This window comes from Watersipora subatra, chromosome 1 (assembly GCF_963576615.1).
Source record: "Watersipora subatra chromosome 1, tzWatSuba1.1, whole genome shotgun sequence".
Classification (NCBI taxonomy): Eukaryota; Metazoa; Bryozoa; class Gymnolaemata; order Cheilostomatida; family Watersiporidae; genus Watersipora; species Watersipora subatra.
In genome coordinates this window covers 65,502,355-65,527,088 of record NC_088708.1, presented here as the reverse complement: position 1 = coordinate 65,527,088, position 24,734 = coordinate 65,502,355, and the positions used below count along the sequence as shown (strand labels likewise).

The following is a 24,734-nucleotide window of genomic DNA, read 5'->3' as shown; positions in this document are numbered from 1 at the left end:
AGTTGGAGTATTTTCATTAATTATCTTTTATCCTAACCTTGACCCCTGGATACAAATAGACCATGAACAGATAGTACCCCTCTTGTTATAGTAAAAATATTTGTTTTGATTTATTGTAGCGTATAAAATAAGTGTTATTAGTTTCACTTTGCAGAATAGACTTTGATGTTTAGAAAAAATAAGCAAATCGTTGTAAATGAATGTCGAAAATGTGTGCTCTGACCAGTGAAAACCAGTGAAATTGATCAGAAAAAGGAGAAATGTTGTCGACGCAAACCAATAATGCTGCAGTTATGGTACAGCCCACAAATTAAAAAAGTTAAGTCATGTTTTTCCTTTTTGTATGCCCAGAGGGGTGAGTTTGTAAAGATTTTGGAACAGATTAGGCAATTATCATTTATTGTACTTTTCGTACAACGTAAAATCTCTATAACGTAAATGTTCCTGGAACGGATTATTTACGTGCTAGGAGCACCAACTGTATTTCCTTTTTGGTTCATTCCACAGCTAAAGAATTTCATAATAAATGCTTCAGGTATATTACCCATAGCATTAAAACAATTGCATTATAATGTAATAGTTATGTAACAAACTACATAATAAACTGTATGTAATGATGGCTGGATAGGCTAAAAGGTTAACTTACTTTAACTTACTTTAACTTACACTTAATGAAATGTAAAATAACTTCATCTCTATATCTTTTTTTGTTTTTATATTTTTTAGTTGCCATCAGCTTTTTTACAAAACTTTGATTGCTATGAAATACTTTATCATATGTTGAAAATTACATCGGGTATAAGGTCATATGTTTGTGAAGTTGTACATCATAGGCTGGGTAATTCATATGTCAAGGCAACTTACCTCGATTGTAAGTCGAGGTTAAACTGTACTGAGTTATTAGATGCAACTGAAATATATATCTATGGTGAACAAATTTATATGCACCATTTATTGTTGATGGATACAGAAATTTAGATAGATGTGATATCCAGCTTTGCAAGTTATGAGAGTTGTGCGCGATGAGAGTCGCAAAATAGGGTCAAATACAGCGGAGTGTTCAAGCTGTCCGAGTATGTGCCAGGTCCTTTTATGTGATTGTGAAATGCATGAATATTTTATATAGCCCATAAATGTGGCTTATACCGTCTCATCTCCATTCTCCTTACCATCTTGCTGAATCATAAATCATGTTTTATTTGACTTTTTTTGCTTATTTGCCATGACTTTGAGCATTTTTTTGTTGACACATGTCCAGCAGGAGATGTTTTGACCCAAGATGGACAGAAGCAGGATTATATCCTCTGTGGTGTTAGGAGAATATAAGAGCATTGAGCAAAATATAGGTCTGATTCAACAAATCCTTGCTTTCTAGGGTGATAAGTGATAGTCAATACAAAACAACTCAAACTCACTCCGATAAAACAAACCCATTAGAAACTGAGGAGTCGGATACTTTTGTCGTGTGTTTATCCTTTAGCTTAAAATGTTTACCGTTTTTACTGAAGGCTCTGTCATGTTTTTTAAGTCGAGGACGTTAAAACTGTTTCATTCCCATAGTGAGTTGGTCAATACCAAATACATCAGTGCTGTCTAAAATTCAAAATTTGTTAAAGGAGAACCTGATTATTTTAAACCAGTGTTTTTCACACTCAGGAACGTGATGTGGTTCTGCCGGAAAGAGGACAAAGCTAGGTGGGGTTTAAAGTTTGACACGCCGCCAAGATAGCGATGCGGTTGGAAACTGTGTATTTTGGCAACGGTTATCAAGGATACATATTTCATATCAAAATTTTTTATCAATGCCAAAAGCTAAAAGACAACCAACAATTACCAAAATGGCAGTATGTTTATACTTCTTGCAACCGTTCATATGCTATGTAGATGTTGCACCTATGCAGCTATTTAAGATGCCACCGCTTCAAAAGTATATTTTAAAAGTGATAAATGGCAAGATTTTAGTAAAAGTCAACATTTTGAAAATGGAAATATGAAACCAAATTTAAGTATATGAAGTCGGGATTGGCGTGATTGTCATTAGGTTCTAAGATATAAGTTAGATCTAGGTTTATTGTTCATATTTAAACATATTTTTCATGTTTATGGCTTACGGTAGATATTGTAATGCAGTATACCAGAATTTTTAAAAAAAACAGAATACCGAATGCCTAAAAACAAGTAGAACGCAACTATTTTGTAGGTTTTTGGTTACAAAAATAATGGACATCTAAATTATGTATTTATTTAATTTTCCGAATATTTTTTTGTTTGTTCAAATGCCCTGTCCGATGTGTGATGGCTTATTCGATTAGGGATCATATTTCCTAGTTTTAAAGGGTTGTTACCGTTGAGTGGAGGTCACTTCAGTTTTTCTTGGCAAGAATAGGCATTCAGGTTAAAGCACCAAAATGATGGATGTCAAAAAAACTGATATGGTTTAATTCCTTAAACTGAGATCACAAATAAGGCTCTTCAAAGTGATTTTAAGACTTACATATTAAAAACAGTAACTCTTCAAACTTAACTTTGCCAAGAGAGCTGATGTACCTACCAGTCAGAATTTTTGAACCCACAAAACCAAAGTACATGTGTTTTCTCAATTTTAGGTCAATTTAGCTTTAGTGGTACTTGGATCTCTAGTATCCGCTTGGTGTTGGGAGTCATGCTTTGTTGTGTTTTATTATTCCAATGACGTCGACTCAATAATTACCTAAATATTCAGATAAGATGCAATAAAATGTCTAGTGCTTATTTTCTTAATAGTCGTACGCTGAAGGCTGTAAACTTTGATCAGCTGCTGAAGGCTGAAATTAGTCTCTGAAACTGCACCTGGTAGATTGTGAGTAGTTCTTCAAACTGCACCTGGTTATACGTAAGTTGTTCTACGACCTATGTGACTGATCAAACAGCGTAGTTGCTATAAAACATTTATTGTATTCTACCCTATGCTAGACTATTAAATATATAGGATCTGGTCAACTGGGTTCTACACAACTCGGGGGAGTAGACCATACACGATGAATCTGTATGTTGCAAGCAATAAAACAACAATATTTTAAAGATAGTGAGAGTAACATGGCAATATGTATAATACAAATAACATGATAATATATAAATGAGTACATAAATATAATTGATTCGAGTCAAAAAAACAATAATAAAACAAACAGAGTTTATGTTACATTTTAAAGATAGTGAGAGTAAAGGTAGGGCCAATTTCGTGTTAATTTAATTCTTAACCTTAATTAATTCTTAATTAATTAATAACCTTAATTTAATTAAGGTCGTGTAATTTCAACTAATCTGGGAAATTCCATTCGTACGAAATTTCTGACCTGCCACACGGAGTTTCCCCACCACGGATTCGTACGAAACTAACTTTCAACTAGCCAATCAGAACGCGGTGATAAATTGAAGCCGATTCCGTTTCAATCTTTCTGGATATGCGCCAAAGAAAACGACTTTCAACATTCAACTAACCTTTTCAACCGACCAATCAAACAACGATTCGTAGGAATTTCTGACGTTTCGTCCAATTCAGGATTCGTTCATCGTGCGCAACCAATGATGGACAAATTCGTCCAAATGTCAATTCGTACGAATCGTTTCGTCCAAATTTCGCTGATTTCGTGAGAATTGTGTCTCTTTACATGGCAATATGTATAATACAAATAACATGATAATATATAAATGAGTACATAAATATAATTGATTCGAGTCAAAAAACAATAATAAAACAAACAGAGTTTATGTTACAATCTTCAGAATACAGAAACAAAATGACTGAAGGAGTGTATATATCACCTCCTCAGTATGGAGAGGGTTGTTTTCAACCAAAACTAGATTTCTGACAACAATAGCTCAGAATTCTGAGAAGCTAATGTCTGTATTCATTATGGTTTGCAGTTCTTTAGTTCTCATTTCCCCTAATAAGAACTAAGAAGTCTTCCAATATTAATCAAATCTGCTGCTTCTAGTCACCGTTTCATTCATTCATTTTCAGTTAACCCTCTCTATGCCCTCCTCTTTATTTTGATCTTCATCGTATTGTTTACTAGCTATCTCGAAAAACATCTCAAATAGCCATGTGTAATATTATTCACATTCTCTCTTTCAATTGTCCTCCAATGTTGTGACACCATCTTGTTTCCTATTTCTCACTCGATTTTGTTACTCGCTTTCATACTGTTGGTCCTTCTCAAATGCCACCTTTGCTCATCACTTGGTAATCTTACACCTTTCTATCAGTTACACCGGTGCTCATACCTGCAGTTGGCATGTTATTTGGAACAATATCTCATCTTCTTGCGTTCCCAAGGGAGTTGGAACTTCTCCACTCTCCATATCTGTTACATATATTGAACTGCTATCTATTGGTATTAACCAAACGAAAGTCATTTTTTCCAAGGTGTGTTGGTAGCTTTTTGCGGAGGTCTCTTCTCAAATTGCTCTTTTCTTGGTTTCCGTGTAACAAAGTTTGTCCTCTAATCCACTTCAGTACACTTGATTGCTACAAGCAGAAACTCTTAGCAACTATGAACAATCTAGAAAACCGCACAACCAAATTTGTCAGCCTTCCTTTCCAGCCTTCTTTGGCCAACCATTCATTTTAATTAGTTGTCATATTGTACATGCAACTATGTTTCACTATAAATGTGATTATTATATTCTACTATACGTAGGTTCCTTGCTCCAAGATGTTGCCAGTAGCCTTCAAATGGATTCACGAGTAAACAACTCTAGACACTTCTGTAAAAGTTGTGTTATAAAATGCTTTTACCCACTGCTATTTTTATAGTATTGTTCCTAAGAAGTTACAACGATCCTACTCCAAAAATTTTAAAAATTAGATCTTTTGCTTTATGTTTAATTAAAAACAGTCAGTAGATGTCGTAGAACTTACCAGATCAGCTTATCAAGTCTGATCATAGGCTTTTCATACAACAATCCATTTTATCGTGTCAGCTTTTTTACCTGGCTGATATTTGCTTAGTCATTTATTATGGATGTATTTTCTATTCTCCAAACAAGCATCATGATCAGGGTATGAGCCCTCTATTGTTATGGCATATCATTTCTTCCAGATTGCGTTTTGCACTGAACAATTCCTGTTAATGTTCAGAGGATTGATAAGTATCTTTTGATGAGGTGCCGTGTCATCATTTACTACATGTCAGTAACTTCAGCCTGCACGTACATGTATGTATAGAATCATTGACATGTGAACATCACACAAACTTTCAACAGTCAGCGTCTAACGGTCTGCCACGATATTGTTGTCTATTGTGACAATGTCAGTGGCACGGTGATGACAAGCAGATAAACTTGGCTTATTAAGCTTTTTTTTAAATTCCTCCAAGTTTCTGCCTTCCATCGTTAGATGCAAGTCATTTGGCAGGAGCAGCCGTGATGTGCTAAAAGTCATGTATGCACTCGTAGCCTAAGCTCCACAGTATTCGCCGCACCAGCTGTAATACTGACTGCAAGGTTTGGTAATCATCAGCAATAGGCTACATAGGCAGAGAGGATGCCATGACCACTTGTTGAGGATATTGTGGCCTGACAACCATTGTTTGTCGTGTAGTTGTCAAGAATGGCAATTGGAGAAAGAGCTAGAGGAATATGGAGATTAAAGATGTGGTGATAGTTGGAAATGTTTCAGTTACAAGAATTAGTTGCTGGTCGTGTATCATGTCTTTGTAGTCCCGCATATAACGCTTTAATAGATGCCATTACAATTAAACTCTTACTGCCTTTTAGATCGTTGTATTAATATTTTTTCCTCCACATAGTTAAATGAAACCGTATAATTTTTATAGTTTCCACAAACTTTTTTTCGTGTAAGTTGTGTTTGGGATTATCAAAATGAGATGATTTATCTCCATTCGGTGTCTTTAGTGTGATTTGTCTCCTCGTGTCTACCAGAAGTTGATGCGCTTGAATTAAACCATCATTCAGCTCACACCTGATAGAACAATACCAGCTCGCAGTCAATCTCCCTAAGAATTTGAAACCATGCATAACTCCCATTGCTAACAGAATGGATGAGTGTACAGTATCGGAATGTTTTTAAGCTGAAAGAAGTTTGTTTGTTCATTCCGTAGCAGGGTTCTTCTCCTCATATTTACCTAGGTATTAATATTGAGGGAGGTCAAACGCTACGCCCTACAAGCCGCTAGAGGCCGGTTTACATACCTGGTTAAATCAGTAAATGAATAAAGGAATATATTGAGGCCAAGGTGAGAGATGTGTGTATATTTCCACAGCTAATTGGCAGCTGTGCATTAATTGTAAAAGCAATCGCAAAAAATACTGTATTAAAGATAAAAGTGACGCATAATATTCTGTCTTTAATCAACTCTAATTATACAGTTCTCAACAGATCTCTTGGCTTTGTTTTCCGATACGCAACTGAAAAATCACGTGTTATGCGCATTTTTGTGTCTTTTAAATTAAAATGCATATTGTTTGGTCTTGCATCATCCTTCCAGGGTTTAAAAATCTCATACAGTTTGTCAAATTTCAGATCTTCGGCGAAATAGTTGAGGCTCATTCCTTCGTTTGACACTCTCGAATGTTTAGCCATATCCTCTGAGTCTATATGACACCGGCCTGTGCAAACGTTTAACATTTTTCTTCTCCAAGGCTTGGGCGTTTGGCGTAACTCGTTGTAGTGATACGTGACAGTAATGGGCTGCCACAGGTGGCATATGGAAATATATTCTGCTGATGGTAAGCAACTTACTGTCACTCAGTGAGTGAACCTCTTCACCTTGTACAGAGGCCAGCTTGTTTTTACACAGATAGACTGATAAGCTGGCTACACCCCAGCTAAGTTCCGATTCGATTCCTCGTGCTGACCAAGCTAGCAGCAGTCTAGTCAGCATATCACTTTGTAACCCTATCTAGGACTGTTTCTTGTGCTGGCTTGGTCTCTTCATGTGTTGTGTTTTTAGTAACTTTTTACTGAAGGAATTTGAAAATTAATTTGTTCAATTTATGACTGCTTTCATAAATATCCTCCTCCAATAAAAGACTAGCAATTGAAACTTCTCATCCATATATAATCCAAGTGTTTGTTTATCGTATGTCCAGTTATGTCGATAAATTTATAGTAACTAAAAAACCCGCATTGCACTGAAATTGACCTCAGAAACTCGGGTTTTGCGGAAAAACGTACTAACCACTACTCCACGCAGCCACTTTGCCATACAATGAAATAATTGTGTACATACTTATTACATCTGCTGATTTTGAATGGCGATTGATTAACATACGCACGTTTCAGCTAGCATGCAAAAAGAAAGATACATGCCCAGACTCCCCAAAATGATGTACGACACTAAGCATTCACCTAGTTTGTATCTATGTATAGATTTTTATTGCCATTAATAATCACCAACAAAATGATAGTTTTTTTGTTAAATACTAAAAGAAAATGAACGAAAAAGCAGAAATCAGGAATTATTAAGTAAGTCGAGTAGACGGGTTTTAAAAGTTGGTAAACAAATATAGTATTAGTCAGGGTAGTGCATTGAAGGTTGTAGTAACAGAAAGTTCATAAACTGGAACAATGGTTTTCAGTTTCGAGTTTTTTTTTTACTGTCTTCTGCATAGAGCTTGTGTAGCATCACTCGTTGTCAAGGATCCGTTCTGTTCCAAGTGCTGTATCCACAGCTACAATTATAATTCTTGCACTAGTGGTGTGTAACATAACACTGACAGCATGTATTTATTTATCCTGTTAGAGTTTGTTAGTGTTGCAATTTAGCAAACTGTGTCATTTGAGTGCTTTTATGTGAAAATTTGATATGCGCTAACATTAATAACAGGATTTCAGACTAGGTTTTTAGATGAGTGATGTCAGGGGAACCAACTTGCAAAACATCATCAAACAATCTAAAGCATTTCCTACATTATACATGAACTTTGCTGAACATGTAAAAAAATCGTATGTGGCTGCTGATTAGGCAACTACAAGCCGAAAACCAATTAGTTATCTAAAAAAAGAGTCTTATTGGCAAAAAACTACTTTGTAGTTTATTGGCAATAAGATTATTTTTTGCTAATAAACTACTTTGTAGTTTTTGCACACTTTTTGGTATTGCATATTGAAATATGGTTGCAAATTTTTTGTTGAGTACATTGTACAGTTTATGAGCTCATAACTGCTCTGGTAAAAATGTTCAATTTTTTGTTAAATAACATTTTCAACCAAAAGTTTATTTAACCAAATGAGCAATTTATTTTGAGACCTGGTGTTTTTTGTCGGTTTACATCCACACTAGAAGGCTTTATTTCAATTTTTTGTCCATCTATAGTAGGTTAAGAAGTTTTAAAGTTGTTAAGTTGTCAAGTTATAGTAAACCACATGGTTTGGGTAGTGTGTTGATGTCATGGGAAGCAATGTGAATAATTAGGTGTTACTCCTATAGGATTATACATTTGTATACAGTCAACATATTATAGTGTCTATTAAATACAACAGCTAATCATATCTTTGCATCAGACACTATCAGAAATAGATACTCTGATGTTCAGGAAAAACCCATAAAGTTTATTTATAAGGACAACCTTTGTTTATGTTTTACTGTGCTTTTGAATGCTTTGCTGTCATATCTCCAGCTCTTCAGTACACGAAACTTGAGTCAAAAATTTTTTGTATTAAACCCGGCGATGTATTAAAAACTGGTGGGAATGGCACACATAGTTTTTACGCTTTGTGAATCATATTCTCTCTCTCGCTGGTCTGTCTGTCGGCGCACTTTTCATTCCCTCCTTCAATCTGCCTGTGGGCAACCTTTCCCTTTATCTCCCTCAGGTCTGTCAGTGCTTCAATTTGTTGGCTAACTAGTATTAGATAGCTCATTGTTTTTCTCTTCCAGAAAATGCTGAATTAAAAAAAGGAGAGCTCACTTGCAAAGGCTTTATGCGTCTCATCGAGTTAGAAGCGGAAGACGCAGAAGGAGACACTGAAGACTTATGGGTAACCCTTGATGCCCTTGGCTATGACTCATCACTCACTCAGAACCAGGTAAGTGATAACTTTGTCAGGTAACCTTGGCATGTCGAAACCATTGGTCGTCCAAGCAAAAATGAAATGAAATCTTTCACTCAATTACATATAGCATTAAAATAAGTGTATAATCTATAAAAACTATGTTGAAAACTAAATGTAAAATACTTACATATCTAAAAAAACAAATTAATAAAAGTAGTAATCAATAAAACTACTTTTTTATCATTACCGTAACATAGAACATGTATTGCTTTAACAATAAGTCTTGTCACTTGCTCTAAGTTACAATAGATATCCTGTAAAATCTTTATTTGAACGCCATAACCTCTATTTTTTAACTCCTCCCTTAGAGTGACACTTTATTAGAGGGGACATTCAAATAAAGGGCAACCCTATTTTTCAAACACCTCATCAGAATATTGAGAAGACAAATTTAACCCTTTTCTGGGTGAATCGAATTTCACCTATTTCTTGTACTCTCCTATGGGTGGAGCAAGTTTAGGTCTTTGGGTGGAAGAAATTTGTTAACTTACCTTCAACTTGTCATAGATCTCTAAAGAAGATCTATTGGTAACCTGATACATGTCTCTACCAGTTGCTATCCATTGCTTGCAATTAGCGTAAGATGATCTTATAGTCTGCATTTCAATTTGTTGGAGCTTTCAAGTAAAAGGTTTCCTTCAAAAATATGCCTTCAAATTTCATGCTAGAGTCATTGCGATAATCTGATCTTACAGTTGATCGACCCTCGTAACTCTTCTATTGGACATAAAAAGCTAGTTTTAGCTGCAAACTGTAGCAAACTTATCAACGAGTGCGATGGGCTTTTATGCAACATTGGTGAATATAGATATAAAATTAGGTCTTCAAATTTAAGAGGAAATAAAAATTGAAAGCTGGAACAATTTGCAAAGCAGGACACAGGCTATAATATCATCATAGGTTAATTGCAAGCAATAGATATCAACTGGTAGAGATATTTCTCAATTTCTCATTGCATATTTATTAAGAGATCTTTGATAAGTTGGAGGTAAGTTGGCAAATTTATTGCATACAAAAGGTTTAATATTGCTCCACCAAAACAAAAAATAAGGGAAAAATGCAGGCGACATTTGCTATGCCCGTAAAGGGGCTAAATTTATCTTCCCAAAATTCTGACGAGCCATTTGAAAAAATACAACGCCAGCCTTTATTTGAACGCCGCCTCCAATTGACCGCCACTATAAAAGGAAGGTTGAAAAATAGAGCACCATTGCATCCAATTGGAGGTTTTACAGTAATTATTTATCAAACGCTACAAATATATATTCAAAAACAGGTGAAATGAACAAACCATAATTATATTACATACGGAAACAAAAATTAACATTTTGGAAACAAAAATATTTGTATCATTTGCTCGGCAGGTTGCATTCTAATTATCGCTTTTGTATAGAACTGTTTCATCATCTTCTAGTTGTTCAATATCTTCTATACAGTGTCTTCTGACCTTAACTCTTTTCCTTCTCAATTTTTTTACCATAGCAAAACTTTTAACGTGTCGCTGGAAAATCTGGAAAACTTTCTGCGAAAATATTGAGAATCTTATAGTCAGATGCACTTAGCACAAGTCGTCTAAAGCAGCGTAATTGCTAAGTTTTTCATATACGCCGAAGTATCAAGACCACGTTAAACAAGGAACTACTATTAACAGAGAAATTTCAGACATCTTTTATTGGAAATTGCTTGATGTGTTGAAACAAATATTTGTTCGAATTTCCATTTTATGTCCTGACATTCAAATACAGAAGTGATCATACTGTAAATCGATTTTAAATGTAGCCTGGTACTTGTGTGAAGTTTGTATGAAGTAAATATCTGTCTTATGACCATATTATGTTTTTATTATGTTTAATTCTCAAACTCTATTGATATGATGCAACACAAAGTTCTATCTCATAAATATCTCCATAATATGACGCAATTTTTGATTAATTATAGAATAAATATACAGTTATGGTAGACTGCAGCTATATAATACATATCTCCTACCACCAGATAATGAATAAAAGATAATGCTAGTATGTGCTGGCAGATAGATTATATATTCTAGAGTCTTGTGCCTTTTAAGAGTCATCTTGTATAGGTTCAGTATATTTAGTAATATTATGGAGTGATTTATAACTGTACAGCGTAACGCTCCTCGGTTAAATAGTGCGTTCGTGTTTACAATGTAAGATATTCACCTCACGCTGCAAAATATTCACCTCACGAGTGATTTGGGCTGAGTAAAGCTACTACTTGTGAGTTGGTTACTTGTGATTGTGACAGTTTATATTATGAGGATTAATACCTGCAGTAGATGGCCACTCACAGACACCAAACACCTATTTGAGTCCTGGTGAGCCAGAGTTATCACCTCTTTGGTTCAGTAACCAGAAACTGGCTGGTTTCAGTCAGCATGGAGCATGGCTATAGCTGTATATTCTCACTTGGCAGACTTTAAAAACAAAATTTGATCTTGAAAAATGTCAAGACAAACTGACAAACACCGTAACTTTAGATTTTACCAAGATTTATAGTCTCAGCAAGCATTTTATGATTTATACAATGGATCGATCAGCCCAGAATAGTTATAGCAAATAAGGGAGTGTGTTCTCCTCAGAAAAGCCCTATAAAAGAGCCATAGGAACATACTGCTGCTACTCATTCATAGAATGCATTGCAACATGACCTTCATGTTCACTGTAATAGCTTGGCAAAATATCAATTCTGTCACGAAAGTGTGTATGTTTAGTCTTTAGCCCATCAAAGGTCAGTGTCAATTTTTTTCAAGTAAATGGTGTACGTGCTGAAGGTCAGCGAGGCAGAATATAATCTTGTCAGACATTTGTTCTGACCCAGACTCGATAGTGAGGAGTCAATCTATGAGTAGCTCTCTGGCCGATGAGAGTCACTCATTGTTTTTGGCTTAAAGCTTACCACACCTGCAGCTGAGTCATTATGTATTAGGGATTGATTTTTAAATTACAAATTTAAATTTGCCTTTTATGTGTTAAGCCCTTTGAAATACATCAATTATGCGTACTATATTCAAAAGGACGTAATCTGTAATCTTTACGTTATGTTATGCAGGAAATTAGTGGCGTGTGATGTTTTAATTTGTGTTTCACTGTTTATTGGTAAGTGAGCCGCACCCTCCGACATACACACATAGACAACACGCATGAAGAGCAAATACTACTTCTCTTGTGAAAAGGACTACAAGCTAAGATAATAATTCAGCATGGCTGCTGCGCTACATTAGCATTGCATTGATAGTTACAAATGCTCGCAAGACTTGGATGCGTTTCAGCAAGTGTATGCAAAAAGTTACTGCATGAAATATCTTACATTATTTACACACGTCCTAATGTTGGTCTTTCAACTTGCCGTGTTAGAGGTGAAGAAGTTTGTTACTCTTGTGATAACATGCATATCTTCCCAAGTTGTATATTTATTATCCTGTTAGGCTGACTCTCTTCCTAATAGCTCCGCTCTCTATAGAGTATAGAGGAATGTGACAATAAACTCAATAGTTTACTCGTCATTCATAACACTGATGCACAGATGTTTAAACACACTCATAGTGCGTCCTCATTTTTTTCAATTAATCAGGATGGGCATAACCCCTCCCCTCCCAGGAATAGTGAAAATCAGCAAAATGGAAGCTAATTTTTTCAAGTCACTATTTCATTAATTGTAAACATTTTCCTCCTTTCCTTAATTTTATTGGACGATTTGGAGGGTTGAGGTCGTTTAAGAGACATGATAGGTCTTTCAAGCACTTCGCACTTTCACGCTTTACCAAACGTAACAGGAAAACACCGAATCAATCTACTGTTATAACAATGATGCTCGATGGGCCAGATTATGAAATGGATTTATCCATTTTATTTTTTTATTTATTCCCATTGAGTTTTTAATAAATATTTTTTAGAAATTACTTTTTTGCAAAATTTATAAAATTGAACAGTTTTTTCCACGAAAATGCTGTTTTTTTACATTTCATCTCAACGCACGCCATGTATTTCTCAAAAACTCGTTGACTGTAATGCTTGGTTCAGAGATTCATTGGAAGTAAGGGAAAGTCTTTGTGAACTCTGTAAGGCCAACACTGTGGTCTAGACACACAAAGCTGAGTTGCAAACCATGTAGGCTCGCTGACAGATGGGTAGATATTGTTAGCCACAAGTGAAAAGAGAAAATTGCTGTCGACAGCCGTCGTTGTCTTATCACATGTCACATGCCACAACTGTGTCAGGGTGATGTCTTCTCATTTGTACTCTCTGTAGGCGTACCCCTTCACCTTGGAGGTGTGTTTAGAGGGGGATGCAGAACACACCCTCAGCCCTCTACCTTCTCTCCTAAGTTCCAGGTCTAAAAGTCTGAGAATGGCACTCAAGGAAGTTTGTACCAGCAAGGGGGTAAGAGTATAACGGCTGGCTTACTTACGCATCGGCAAAGTGCATAGCCGACTCGTAGATGTTTGCAGTGGCTACACATTTTAATGCTATTAAACGGCGTGTTGCATTGGCAAGTAGGTTGGCCGATGAGAATTAGTCTCGGTTGTTTAAAGATCATGGTGCTCTTGCTGGATTTTCCTTGGTCGATGGTTTACATTATTTCGCCGTATATCGGAGTTGCCTTTTCCACGATTATTCGTCGACTAGGTGCATCGCAAACCAAATGCATTGTCGAGGGAATCTGGATGCTTTGGGAAAGATTTCAGCTGCTAACCTTTCCCAATAGTTTACCTAGCATCCACACCAGTCTGTGTAATATGTAGTGCTTCAGTGGTGGTGATTGGCTGTCACACATATCTTTATCTTTATTCTCCTCAATGACAGTTGCTGCGAGACTAGTATTTCATCGTTTACGCGAGTACGCTGTGTTTGCACTCCGGTACACAGTACCAAAGCACTAATAGACCTCCTCTAAGAGGTAGCAGGTAGTGGGTACAGGTATATGCGGTTGCTGTACAGACAACTCTATTTTAATCAGGTTTATTTTCTAATGAAATACTTTATAATCATTCAGCACACTTGCCCGCGAGCAGTAGCGTTGATCAGCGATAAACAGAGTTATTGTCTTTATGCTGTCTCCAGGCTAACAAAGCCCTTAATCTATAAGCTATACATTATTGCTGTTTTTCTGTTTGTCATGAAAACATTCCCGTCGTCGGCTAATACAATTGTAGACTTGTTGTTGTCTAACTTCACCTATCACGTCCGTGTATGTGATGTTTAGGAATATGTCTGTAGCCAAGTACTGCCTGTCAAAAAAAACAATATTAAATTGCTGTTTCAACAGATCAAAGGTCAGGTCAAAGGTCAGCAGTCTACTAGTTCTTAAATTTTTTGTCTATGTTATTAGTTTCTTGTTGTATGTATAACTTTTCAACTGGATTGGTAGTCGCTAACGAAATGATGTTTTTTATTCCGTGCTAAAAGAAAGAAAACAAAAAAGGGAAAACACTTAAGTGAAATCATTAATTATTATTTATTAATCAATAATCAAAAATTATTAGGTGAGTTGAATATTTGTGTTTTGAAAGTTGTTAGTCTAATAGTATTACCGAGGAGTCGGGATAGTGAATTGAAGGTTATAGTAACAGAGAGTTCATAAACTGGAACATACGATGGTGGATGTAGTATGTTTGTGTCACGGAATAGAAAATGATGTTTGTCATACGTGTGGAAGGATATATACAAATATTCTGGGCATAGTTTAGGCAGGATTTTGATATCTCAACATAAGAACTTAATGCCTTTGATACTTGCTTCATGTTGTATGTTAGAGCAGATATTTCTATAAGACTGTATTATATTTCATTAAATTGGTTCTTATCCCAAAGCAGCTTAACAATAAATTTCTCTCGTAATTACATATTGCATTATAATGAATGTGTTATATAATATTACATAAAGACAAACTATATGAAAAAACTAAATTTCATCCTGTTAGCTAGATCAATAAAGTTATTAATCATCAATAAAAAGTAATAGAGATTTCTACTGTTCACCGCCTTTACATTAACGATAGGCAAGTCAAGGTGTTGCCTTGACACTACGGGAAATGGACAGTGTTTAGGTAGCGACGTTTAGTTTAGGTGAAGGTCACGATAGGGAGCTAATGTAGTTCAGACTAACTGAACTTTATAAATTAACCTAATTTATAAATTTGTGTTTTTATATTTTATTTTTTTAATTTTATTCTAAATTACTATGCCCTGCCTCACCACTTTTACTCCTTTCTGACTGTCTTTTTTCCCATCATTTTTTCTCTAACAACTGCTAGGCAGCTTCAGAGTGTTTTTATAGAATGTGAAAATGTTTACTCACATTTTTCATTATTTGTTAGTTAAATTTTCAGAGAAGCATTGTCTTCCTTTTGTCACTACTGCTACTACTAATACTACTTCTGCTATTACTACTACTGCTACTACTACCACTACCACACTGCTGTTACTACTACTTCTGCCATTACTACAACCACTACTACTACCACTACTACACTGCTGTTACTACTACTTCTGCCATTACTACTACTACTACTACCACTACTACACTGCTGTTACTACTACTTCTGCCATTACTACTACCACTACTACTACCACTACTACACTGCTGTTACTACTACTACTACTACTGCTACTACTCCTATTGCTATTACTACTATTACCCTAGGACACTTATATTTCGCTAGTATTTAGTTTCGTGAGTAGCACACAGAGTAAAATTTCGCTGCAACTTAATTTCGCGGCTCTGATGAGTTCGAAAATATAGTGGTGTGAAAATAAATGCAGTGGAAAAAACATTACATTCCTCAGGTTCAGTTCACTAATAAGAAAAAAATTCAATTTGGGAATAGTTCGTATTTGTAAACCACGGGCTGAAATGTGTGGGTGAGATCGACAATTCAATTTGACCACTTGCTGCCATTTGTTTCTTAGACTATCAATGACGTCTAGGTCCCTCCCGCCGTGACTTTCACACTCGAATCCCAAGAAGAAGAAAATAGATAGGTAACAACCAACTTCACAACCAAAACTGTATAACCCTTACGCTGCCATAAACGCATTTATGCGTTTTCTAGGGGCCACTGACATAAACGCATTTTCTGACTTTCTCAGCAATTGTCTGGTAACCTGATTTTATTATTTGTTGACCACATAACCCACGGTCTTTAAGTGTTTTATGAAATTGACTGTGTTGTCCGAAGATTTTCTCTATAAAATCAGCCTAAAACAACGAAGCAATTTTAAACTTTTGTTTGAGAATTTCTAATCTAAAAGCGAACATTTTTCTGTGAGTTCATTAACTACCCCGCGCGAGTCATAAAACAGGTAATTAGTTGTTGATGACATAACAGACAATTTAGATTTTCGTGATTATACAGATAATTAAAGTAGAACTTGAAAAATACTGTATACATATCATGAAGCAATATCGGCAATTTCGGTAAAATGGCTGGCACTAGGCCGGTAACGAATTTGTACATGATTGGCAGTGAAAGAGATAATGTGGTTGGACCTGATGAGGGTTGATGTTGTTTTTGGATAGTAATAAAATTCATCACTGCAATAATTATTCTTCAATTTTACGACTTCACCTACCAGACTTTCATTATCATCAGTTACAAATTCGGTGACTAAACTGATATTGCTTTGCCATGCTGCTCAGTTGGTGTATTAGCTATAATGAGTTTACCAGAAATTTCCCATTTATCCTAACCACAGACGAAAGTTGCCTGCATGTCTAATATTACGATTTTATTGTGGATATCAACGAACAAAGCTATTTAACTTCGCGTTTTCGCTCGTTCGTTATGATAGTTTAGTTTCGCTCATTAAATTTTCGCGAGAGGATTACACCGCGAAAACGCGAAAGTTAGATGCCGCGAATACATAAGTGTCCTAGGGTACTACTACTACAACTGTCACTATTACTACTATTATTATTACTATTACTACTATTACTACTACTACAACTGTCACTATTACTACTATTATTATTACTATTACTACTACTATTATTATTACTACTGTTACTACTACTGTTACTACTATTATTACTATTACTACTATTACTACTACTACTACTACCACTGCTACTACTACTATAATTACTACTACTACAACTGTCATTATTATTACTACTATTATTACTATTACTATTATTACTACTATTACTACTATTATTACTACCACTGCTACTACCATTACTCACAATAGTGTTTTTGGTATCACTGATTCTAAGACAGAGAAATGTTCAGTATTGTCTGAGCAGCATATCAACATAACACAGAACACTGAAAGGAAACTTGCACACATTTTTACTGGCTTACAAAACTGCAGTTTTTTCAAGAATCTTCGAATGTCGTATGTTAAAAATGCTCAACTTTACTGATAAATTTGGATGGAGAGGTAATTGCGAGACAAGGTTTGACTGTCTGCTGTATAGATGTCATTGTGGTAGACTTAAGCGCTATTAAAGCCTGGGTTTCCATATAGATTGCGGGACTCCCGCGGTAACTTGCGCAGCAAAACGTTTGCGACGTTACGCTCGGTGACATGTTCACATATAAGCTGCATCGCTAAACACAATCGCGTAATCAAATAAAATGTTCGCTCGCCATGCCATTTTTATAATGGTGACCTTCACCCGTACGGTGCTTTTTGGGAAGGTTTTGCCTGCTGTCTTTTGCGAAATTTGAACAGCGCTAAATTAATGCGATGCCGCCGGCAACTATCGGCGGGGCCCGACGCGTAGGTTCCCATTTCACCCCTAGTAGCCTGCGGTGCTGTCGCCGGTGCTTTGCGACGTATATGGGAACCAGGCTTTACATTGATGACAATCACTAGTGTTACATGCTACGAATTTTTGTCGGATTTTTCATCTTCAAATCATGTAAATGGTTTCGAACGTCGCATATTTAATTCTTCGTAGCGATTCAAATCTCTGATTCAAGGAGGGTAGGCTATTTGTATAAACATCGTATCAACAATGTAGTACTGCGCATGATGTAAACACCAATATTCGTATTATGGCATAAATCTTTTCGATCGGAGGTTGGGTTTTTATTATTGATGTCCTTACAGCATTCCTACGCACCTCTGTATTTAACGCGTTTGTTTCAAAAATATTATCTCCGAAATAAATATTAACTTTGAATTTAAAAGAATTTTTTTTCACATTCTGACATTGATATTTGACCTTGGACTCATTTTAATCGTGTCAACCGCGACATAAATTTTGTGCCGCACTCTAGCTAAAAGCACAAAAGGCTAATATTGAAAACGTGGAATTATGCAACAATTTTTTCGTAGTGTGTAAACTCGTCAGCTGCGAACAATTGAGAGCTGTGTGACCACTCCTGCGTATCATATAGATCCGTCCTCCTCATTCCTACAACCAAAACCACAACTTCGTCCTCCTCATTCCTACAACCAAAACCACAACTTCGAAGCTCAAAAATTCATATAGCGTAACACCAGTGATTGCGGCAGTGCTTATTCAGCCTGATTCAGGAATCACTCATGTCAGTGGCTCTTTGGCATTCAGTTGGCAAGCCTTATGCATTAAACAAACAAGGAATTATATTATTTACTAGTAGCAATTTTAAAGTTTTGATTTCCCACATTTTGAAAAGTGGTTTTGAAAAGTGGTTCTTCCCCTACAAGCAATGTATTTTTTAAAAAGCAATGAAGCTTACTATTTCTTATTCATTGTGAGCTTGTTCAGACTTTTAGTGATGGCCACGTTGTTGGTGTTAGAAATAACAGCAGATGTGTATATTCTGTTCTTACATGGTCAATGTTTAGCGAGTTGGAGTTGCCCCTGCTTGTTAAGTGAGCAACCGTGAGCATTCATAACATTTATTTCTTATCTCTCCCTGTAATTTTGAATTGTAATTCCAGCTCTTTAGTGTTTGCTATAAATACCTTATATAAGATTTTATACTCCGATGAGAGTGAAACCAGTAGAGATGTTACTATATAAGATATATATTCATCTATGGCGATATGAAGTTTACATCAAATGATCAATTATTCAGGAGTTGATACCTTCCGAGAACCGGAGTCGTGCTGCCAGGTCATCGGGCAATGATAGGGATGTGGGTATCTACATATACGAAACGGAGACATCAGCAGCCGTGGCTATTGAGAATAAGGTAGGAGAGAGAGTGAGTCAGCGGAACTGGTTTCCTCTTCAGCTTGTTGGCAGCAGGCTAGAAAGGTCATTGTTTCTTTATCAGCCGATCTGGTATTATGCTTGCCCTTACTATTATTTAGTTAACAGCGATGCCAGATCTTGTGATTGTTTTAGTAGTAAGTGTATTGAGTGATAGAGTGCAGAAGCGCATTCCAAGGCATTGTCATTGGCCGGCAGCATGATAATATCTATTGTTTTTTTGTGACGCCATAACATAGCGGTGTCTCTCTTCAGTCTGTTCATCTAATGTGAGGGGCTGCCGAGTGTGCGCGGCATAATGAGACGCTGTCACAGGGATGACATCTAGCGATACTATAAGTTCCTTTAATGCAATGTTTACCACGGCAAAGGATGGTTGTGTCTCTTCCTGTTCATTACTTGGTACCGGCTGGAAGAATATTGGAAAACAATAGGCTGTCTGATACTATAGCTTTGGTATCGTATGTTCTATTGTATTGTTCATCTAATTGGCCTGAGGCTCCGTCATCTGAAAGTGACAGATTCAATGAACAATCATGAGTTTTTTATGATTTGGGCTCCCTCGGCCTGTGGCTAGTGCATATCAATTATGGCCTGATATTTCAAACAGTTTGATCTTGTTACAGCTGTCTCGCTCTTAAGATTTGCAATATACAAACGTTTGTAGTTAAAGTTTCGATGCAAAACTAGTTTGATTTATGAGGGGAAAGGAATCGTGTTTTCATTTTGCCTCAACTGATATTGGTGCACCAAGCTGCACTTACCTGTTTTAAATACGAATATGAATGCTTAAAGATGAACGTACACTAAATTTTAGTTGATTTTATCAGAAAGTATCGGTATTTTTTTCATGTTTGAGATGATCCGGCTTCCAGGATGTTTCAAGATTAAAATCGACAAAACTTGACCACAGTTAAAGATGCTCATATCAAGCGAAAGTGTGATTATGACATCTATAGTTGCAAAGAGGCTGACAGAATAGAGATGCATAACGCTGCAAATTGAATGCAATAGCTGATATCAACTGATATCAACTGATATCAACTGATATCAACTAGTCGGGTCATTTTGCACGTAGTTTTCTTCTGAGCGTTTTAACTGTGATCAGGGTTTTTCAATTTCAATCTTGAAACATCCTGGCTGTCAGAGCATCTCAAACATCAAAAACAATCACAAATGATAAAAAAATACTGATACTTATCAAATTTACTAAAACTTTCCGTGAGCTCATCATTATAACCATCTGGCAAGGTAGCGCACAAGCCATTGCCATAAGGAACAGATACTCTATCCTTACCCTCTTGCTGGTGCAGACCTCATTGGGTATTGTCCTTGAACTTTCAGTGGAACTTGGGAGGAAGGATAGTGAGCTTATGTTGTGTTTTTCATCACTCTTCAGGCATATCTGAGGGTGAAGAGGCGCGCCTACAGAGAGTGAACTCTTGAGAGCGTGAGAAAAAGCTATGGTGTAATATGACACAATGACAGCTGTCGACAGCATTTTCTCCCTGCCCAATTACAAATAACAGGCTCTGTCTGCGGACTCAGCAAAGTTTGCACTTTTGCCTTTCTTTTAGCTATTATAATATTTTTGGTCTGATAAAGGAGTCTGTCTACCCTCACATATATATCTAGTGACACCATAAGTCTATAAGTCTAGTGACACCTTAAGTCTAGTAATAAGCTAGGAATATGTTTGCCATAAACCAGTCTACAAATTAGCCAAGTTGTTATAGTAACAATAACAACAGAAGTACAGAAAGCTAGCAATTAAAAGTGATCAATTTAGAATTTTGGAAAAAAGAATTATATCAGTATTAAGCGAGGCACTCGAGACTATAGTTAACAGACACCTGTTTTACCTGTCATACATCTAAAATAGTACAGAAATCAACAATATTAGAGATGTCATGCTAATTTAAGGAGGCTCTTGAGCAAAACTACCTTAGCAATATTCTTTGGCATACAGCTAATAGTTGGTTTCTATAAATTAGAGTTAACAGAAAAATAATGATAATGATAAATTGCTTTCTTTTTGGTCTGCTGATTGTATCTTAGTAAAGGCAGCCCAGCTGTCTGTGCCTGAGAAGGAAATTAATCAGCACTTTGATCGTTACAAGTGGTGTTTGGGTTTCCAGTAAGTTCGATTGTTTCACTTGTATAGGATGCTTATAATCTTCTATTTCCATCTTTAATATCAGGAATACAATCTGGAATAGTAAAGGAAACTTATATGAAGCTTCCAGGTTGCCTTGTATCAACATGGCTGACACCCAAAGAGAAGTAGCCTTAGGTCTTGTTACCAAGTAGGAACAAGATTTTCACTTATGTCTCGCTCAGCTAAGATGCACTCACATCGCCTCCACCGCGACTGCCACTCCCACTTATACTGTTCATATTATTAGTGCAGGTTATATGTGTTTTAGTACATTGCGTATACTCATACCTATACATGGCAGTAAAACTGACATATATTTTATACTTGGAGACTGCTGTCAGTGTGTTATATAGTTTGTTGAGCTGATGGAAGTTCGGTTAGCCACACCTAGTTTATTGTCTTCTTATAGAAATTCATATGTAGTAGCTGATATACCTTATAGCTCATAACTCTCTAAATGTCTGTAGAGTGTTGGTATTATATACTTAGTACGTAACAATAGGCAGCGCTCGTCATAGCCGCTGACCGCTAGTAATTATAGCTATTCCATTAATAGATGCACTTTGTTCTGATGCCAGTTATCTTGCTGATAGTTTCCTCCCCCTTTAATGAATCGCGAAGGCTATTGCCGAAGTAGGTGTAGCGGACATTTATATTTGGACAGAGGAAACAGGTAGCGGAGATGTTAGGCCCAATGTCTTCCCTTTAATGTTCAACAAGCGTATTTTCCTCCCGCGAACACTTAGAATATTATATATTACAAGTTATCAAGGGTATGAATCAGCGCTGCACTTTAAGCAAACTCTTTCATGTCTGGTTATTTTGGAAAGGAGCCATTTATGAAAGTCTTCTCACGCTCGATTATTATGTAATGTTAGATAACGTGCCAGAGCTACCAAAACGCCTACAAGTCTCAGAGTTCTCGCTGGTTGGAAGGGTCTGTAAACTAACCGAATCAGCCATACTCGACTGTTTCTCATGAGGTCTGGCTTTGATCGTCAGCCATTTCCTCTTCAATTAGCCAACTGTCTTTAGCATCTGGCAGTACCGCTCTGGCCCGAGTTTCACAACTTGTACCGCCTTCACCCTCCACCCTTGCTTTACCACGAGCAATGTACCTTAGGCTTGGTTTGTTGGTTGTTTGTGCCAAGGTTTGTGGGTGGCCTCTCCATCACCTCTTTACCTTGTCACATTATTTGCTTGTATTGTAAACATGTATCATCTTGTTGTAATCTTCATTTATGCATTCTTCATTCTGTTATTCAGCGTCTACTTGGCTGATGAATAGATTTGAGCCAATGATCATTCTCTAAATATTTCCTGGGCTCCAGCTCTGCAAGTTGGGTGTACTAGCCCTGACTAAACTGGTCATTCCAGCAATGACTACTTGGTGCCTCGATCTAGTAAACCAACACGTGTTCTTGTTTACATCAGTGTAGTAAGAAATATGGTTCAGTAATTTCTTAGTGAAGATGAGCTTACACCATTGAAGTATTGTAAATGAAAGTAGTATCGATGTAAAGCTAAGACATAAGCTTCAATTTGGTGTAATTTTATCTTTATAGACCTACTCAGTCCAGAGTCTGAATGAGATTCTTTTTTTATCGCTCAGAAGTGCGATTATGATGTCTATAGTTGCACTTCGGCAAAAATTTCGAGAGAATAGAGAGATGCAATAGCCGATATCGATAATGAGAGAGACAGGCAGCCCCACAACTAGTGACATCATTTTGGCACATTATCTTTTCTGAGCATTTTAACCGCGATCACGTTTTGTCGATTTTAATTTAGAAACATTTTGGCAATCACCTCAAACGTCGAAAACAACCTTAAATGATGGAAAATACCGATATTTTCGGATAACATCTACTAAAATCTTGTTTCAAGTTCATCTTTAAGGTTATATTTCTCCACCTCAAAGTAGAGAGTTCATCTATTTGCAGTTGCCAACACGGGCCACCGTTAACTTGGACTGCAGCGCTAGCAAGAACGTCAAGTCCAATCCTAAATCCCTCAGTCAGATCTTCCCTGTTCCCGCGACTAGTTTCATGGTAAGACTTTTGTATTTCTCTAGCGGTTTACTGATGGTCGTGCGTCTCTGCACGTCTCAATCTATGGTTGATCGTTTTTGATTTATGAGATAAAGCACGCGCAATAGTCTTAACTCTATATCTATTCCCATCACTTTTATCTTTACTCTATATATTCTATCATTTTTTTGGATGTCGCAGTGTACCACTTAATAATAAAAATGTATTCGTTAGCGTTTATTTAGCCGCAGCAAGAGTGGTAGGTGCCTCGGCGCTAAGTCTCTCGGAGGTGATATATAGCCCTGGTTGATTCAGCCTTGTACGAGATATTCAGAATAATTTCTATTTTTTTGCACTTTATATCCAATTATAGCCTATTAGGTTCAGCTGTTTCAATTTTACTGCTATTTATCTAAGGAAAAATCATTGGTTGGTAATTGGCATTCCTTCCGGCCAATTATTTTACTTGAACAAATTCACACCACCTGATAGTGTCTTCTTTTCTGGTTGGTTCTGCTGACAGTTTTTAGAATGCGTTTGGCAATGGCTTTTCTAGCTTATTCATCTTTTTAATGGGTTATTCTACAAATAGCTCTCTAGAATTGCTAGCCATTTCTCCCTCTGTATTCTCTCATGGCCTGCTGAAGGTTTATTTAATTTAGTAATTTATTTATTCAATGGCTTTAGTTTATCTGTTTTCAGAATATATAAAAAAATTCTTACATCCATTCCAGACATCCATTCCAGTTTCAACTTTTATTTGTGATAAGTTCTTGTCCGTTGTTCTAGCATGCTACATGACTGCTGACATGATGCCTTGTAGGTAGCCTATCAGATGGTGCCTGCCGATGAGAGAAAGGAGTGGCAGCTCTCATGCGTTGAAAGAGATTTACTAACAGCCTCGTGATGCCAAAAAAGTGAGACACGCCCTGGCTAAAGATATTTTCGTTCCTCGTCTCCTTTAGAATTATCTGAACATTATCTGATCTCACTAAACAAACAACCGTCCATACCAGTCCATCAAGAATTTGTAGTTTTTCAATTTTTTGGTAAATTCAATGTTGTCAAAAGATAAATTTTTCATTTTTTATGGACAATCATTTTACTATCACTTTTTTCAGCACACCTTTCCGTCTCTAAGGTTCCCAGGCTAAACACGGGTAACCATCATACTATCGCTGTTCAGCATTCTGGTTTTTATCTCTTCGTTCATCTGAACAAGGTATCATGTTTGTGTGATTATGTCTCTGTAAGTCATGCAGTTATCTATACTCTATGCAGTGTTTTTCTTTGCTAGAGAATGAAGTTTAATG

The 24,734-nt window shown here is 36.5% G+C and overlaps 1 protein-coding gene across 2 annotated transcripts in view; it reads left to right on the top strand.

Annotated features, from left to right (window-relative positions):
* The window catches only part of LOC137402343 (EF-hand calcium-binding domain-containing protein 7-like), a 52,252-nt gene extending 27,518 nt beyond the window's left edge, over nt 1-24,734 (top strand). For both annotated transcript variants that reach the window (XM_068088850.1, XM_068088845.1), the window contains 5 exons: nt 8,886-9,034; nt 13,333-13,464; nt 19,097-19,213; nt 23,335-23,442; nt 24,245-24,734. In XM_068088850.1, coding sequence (XP_067944951.1) covers nt 8,886-9,034; nt 13,333-13,464; nt 19,097-19,213; nt 23,335-23,442; nt 24,245-24,328 — 590 coding nt within the window. In that variant the 3' untranslated portion in view covers nt 24,329-24,734. The remainder of the gene's footprint in view (nt 1-8,885; nt 9,035-13,332; nt 13,465-19,096; nt 19,214-23,334; nt 23,443-24,244) is intronic.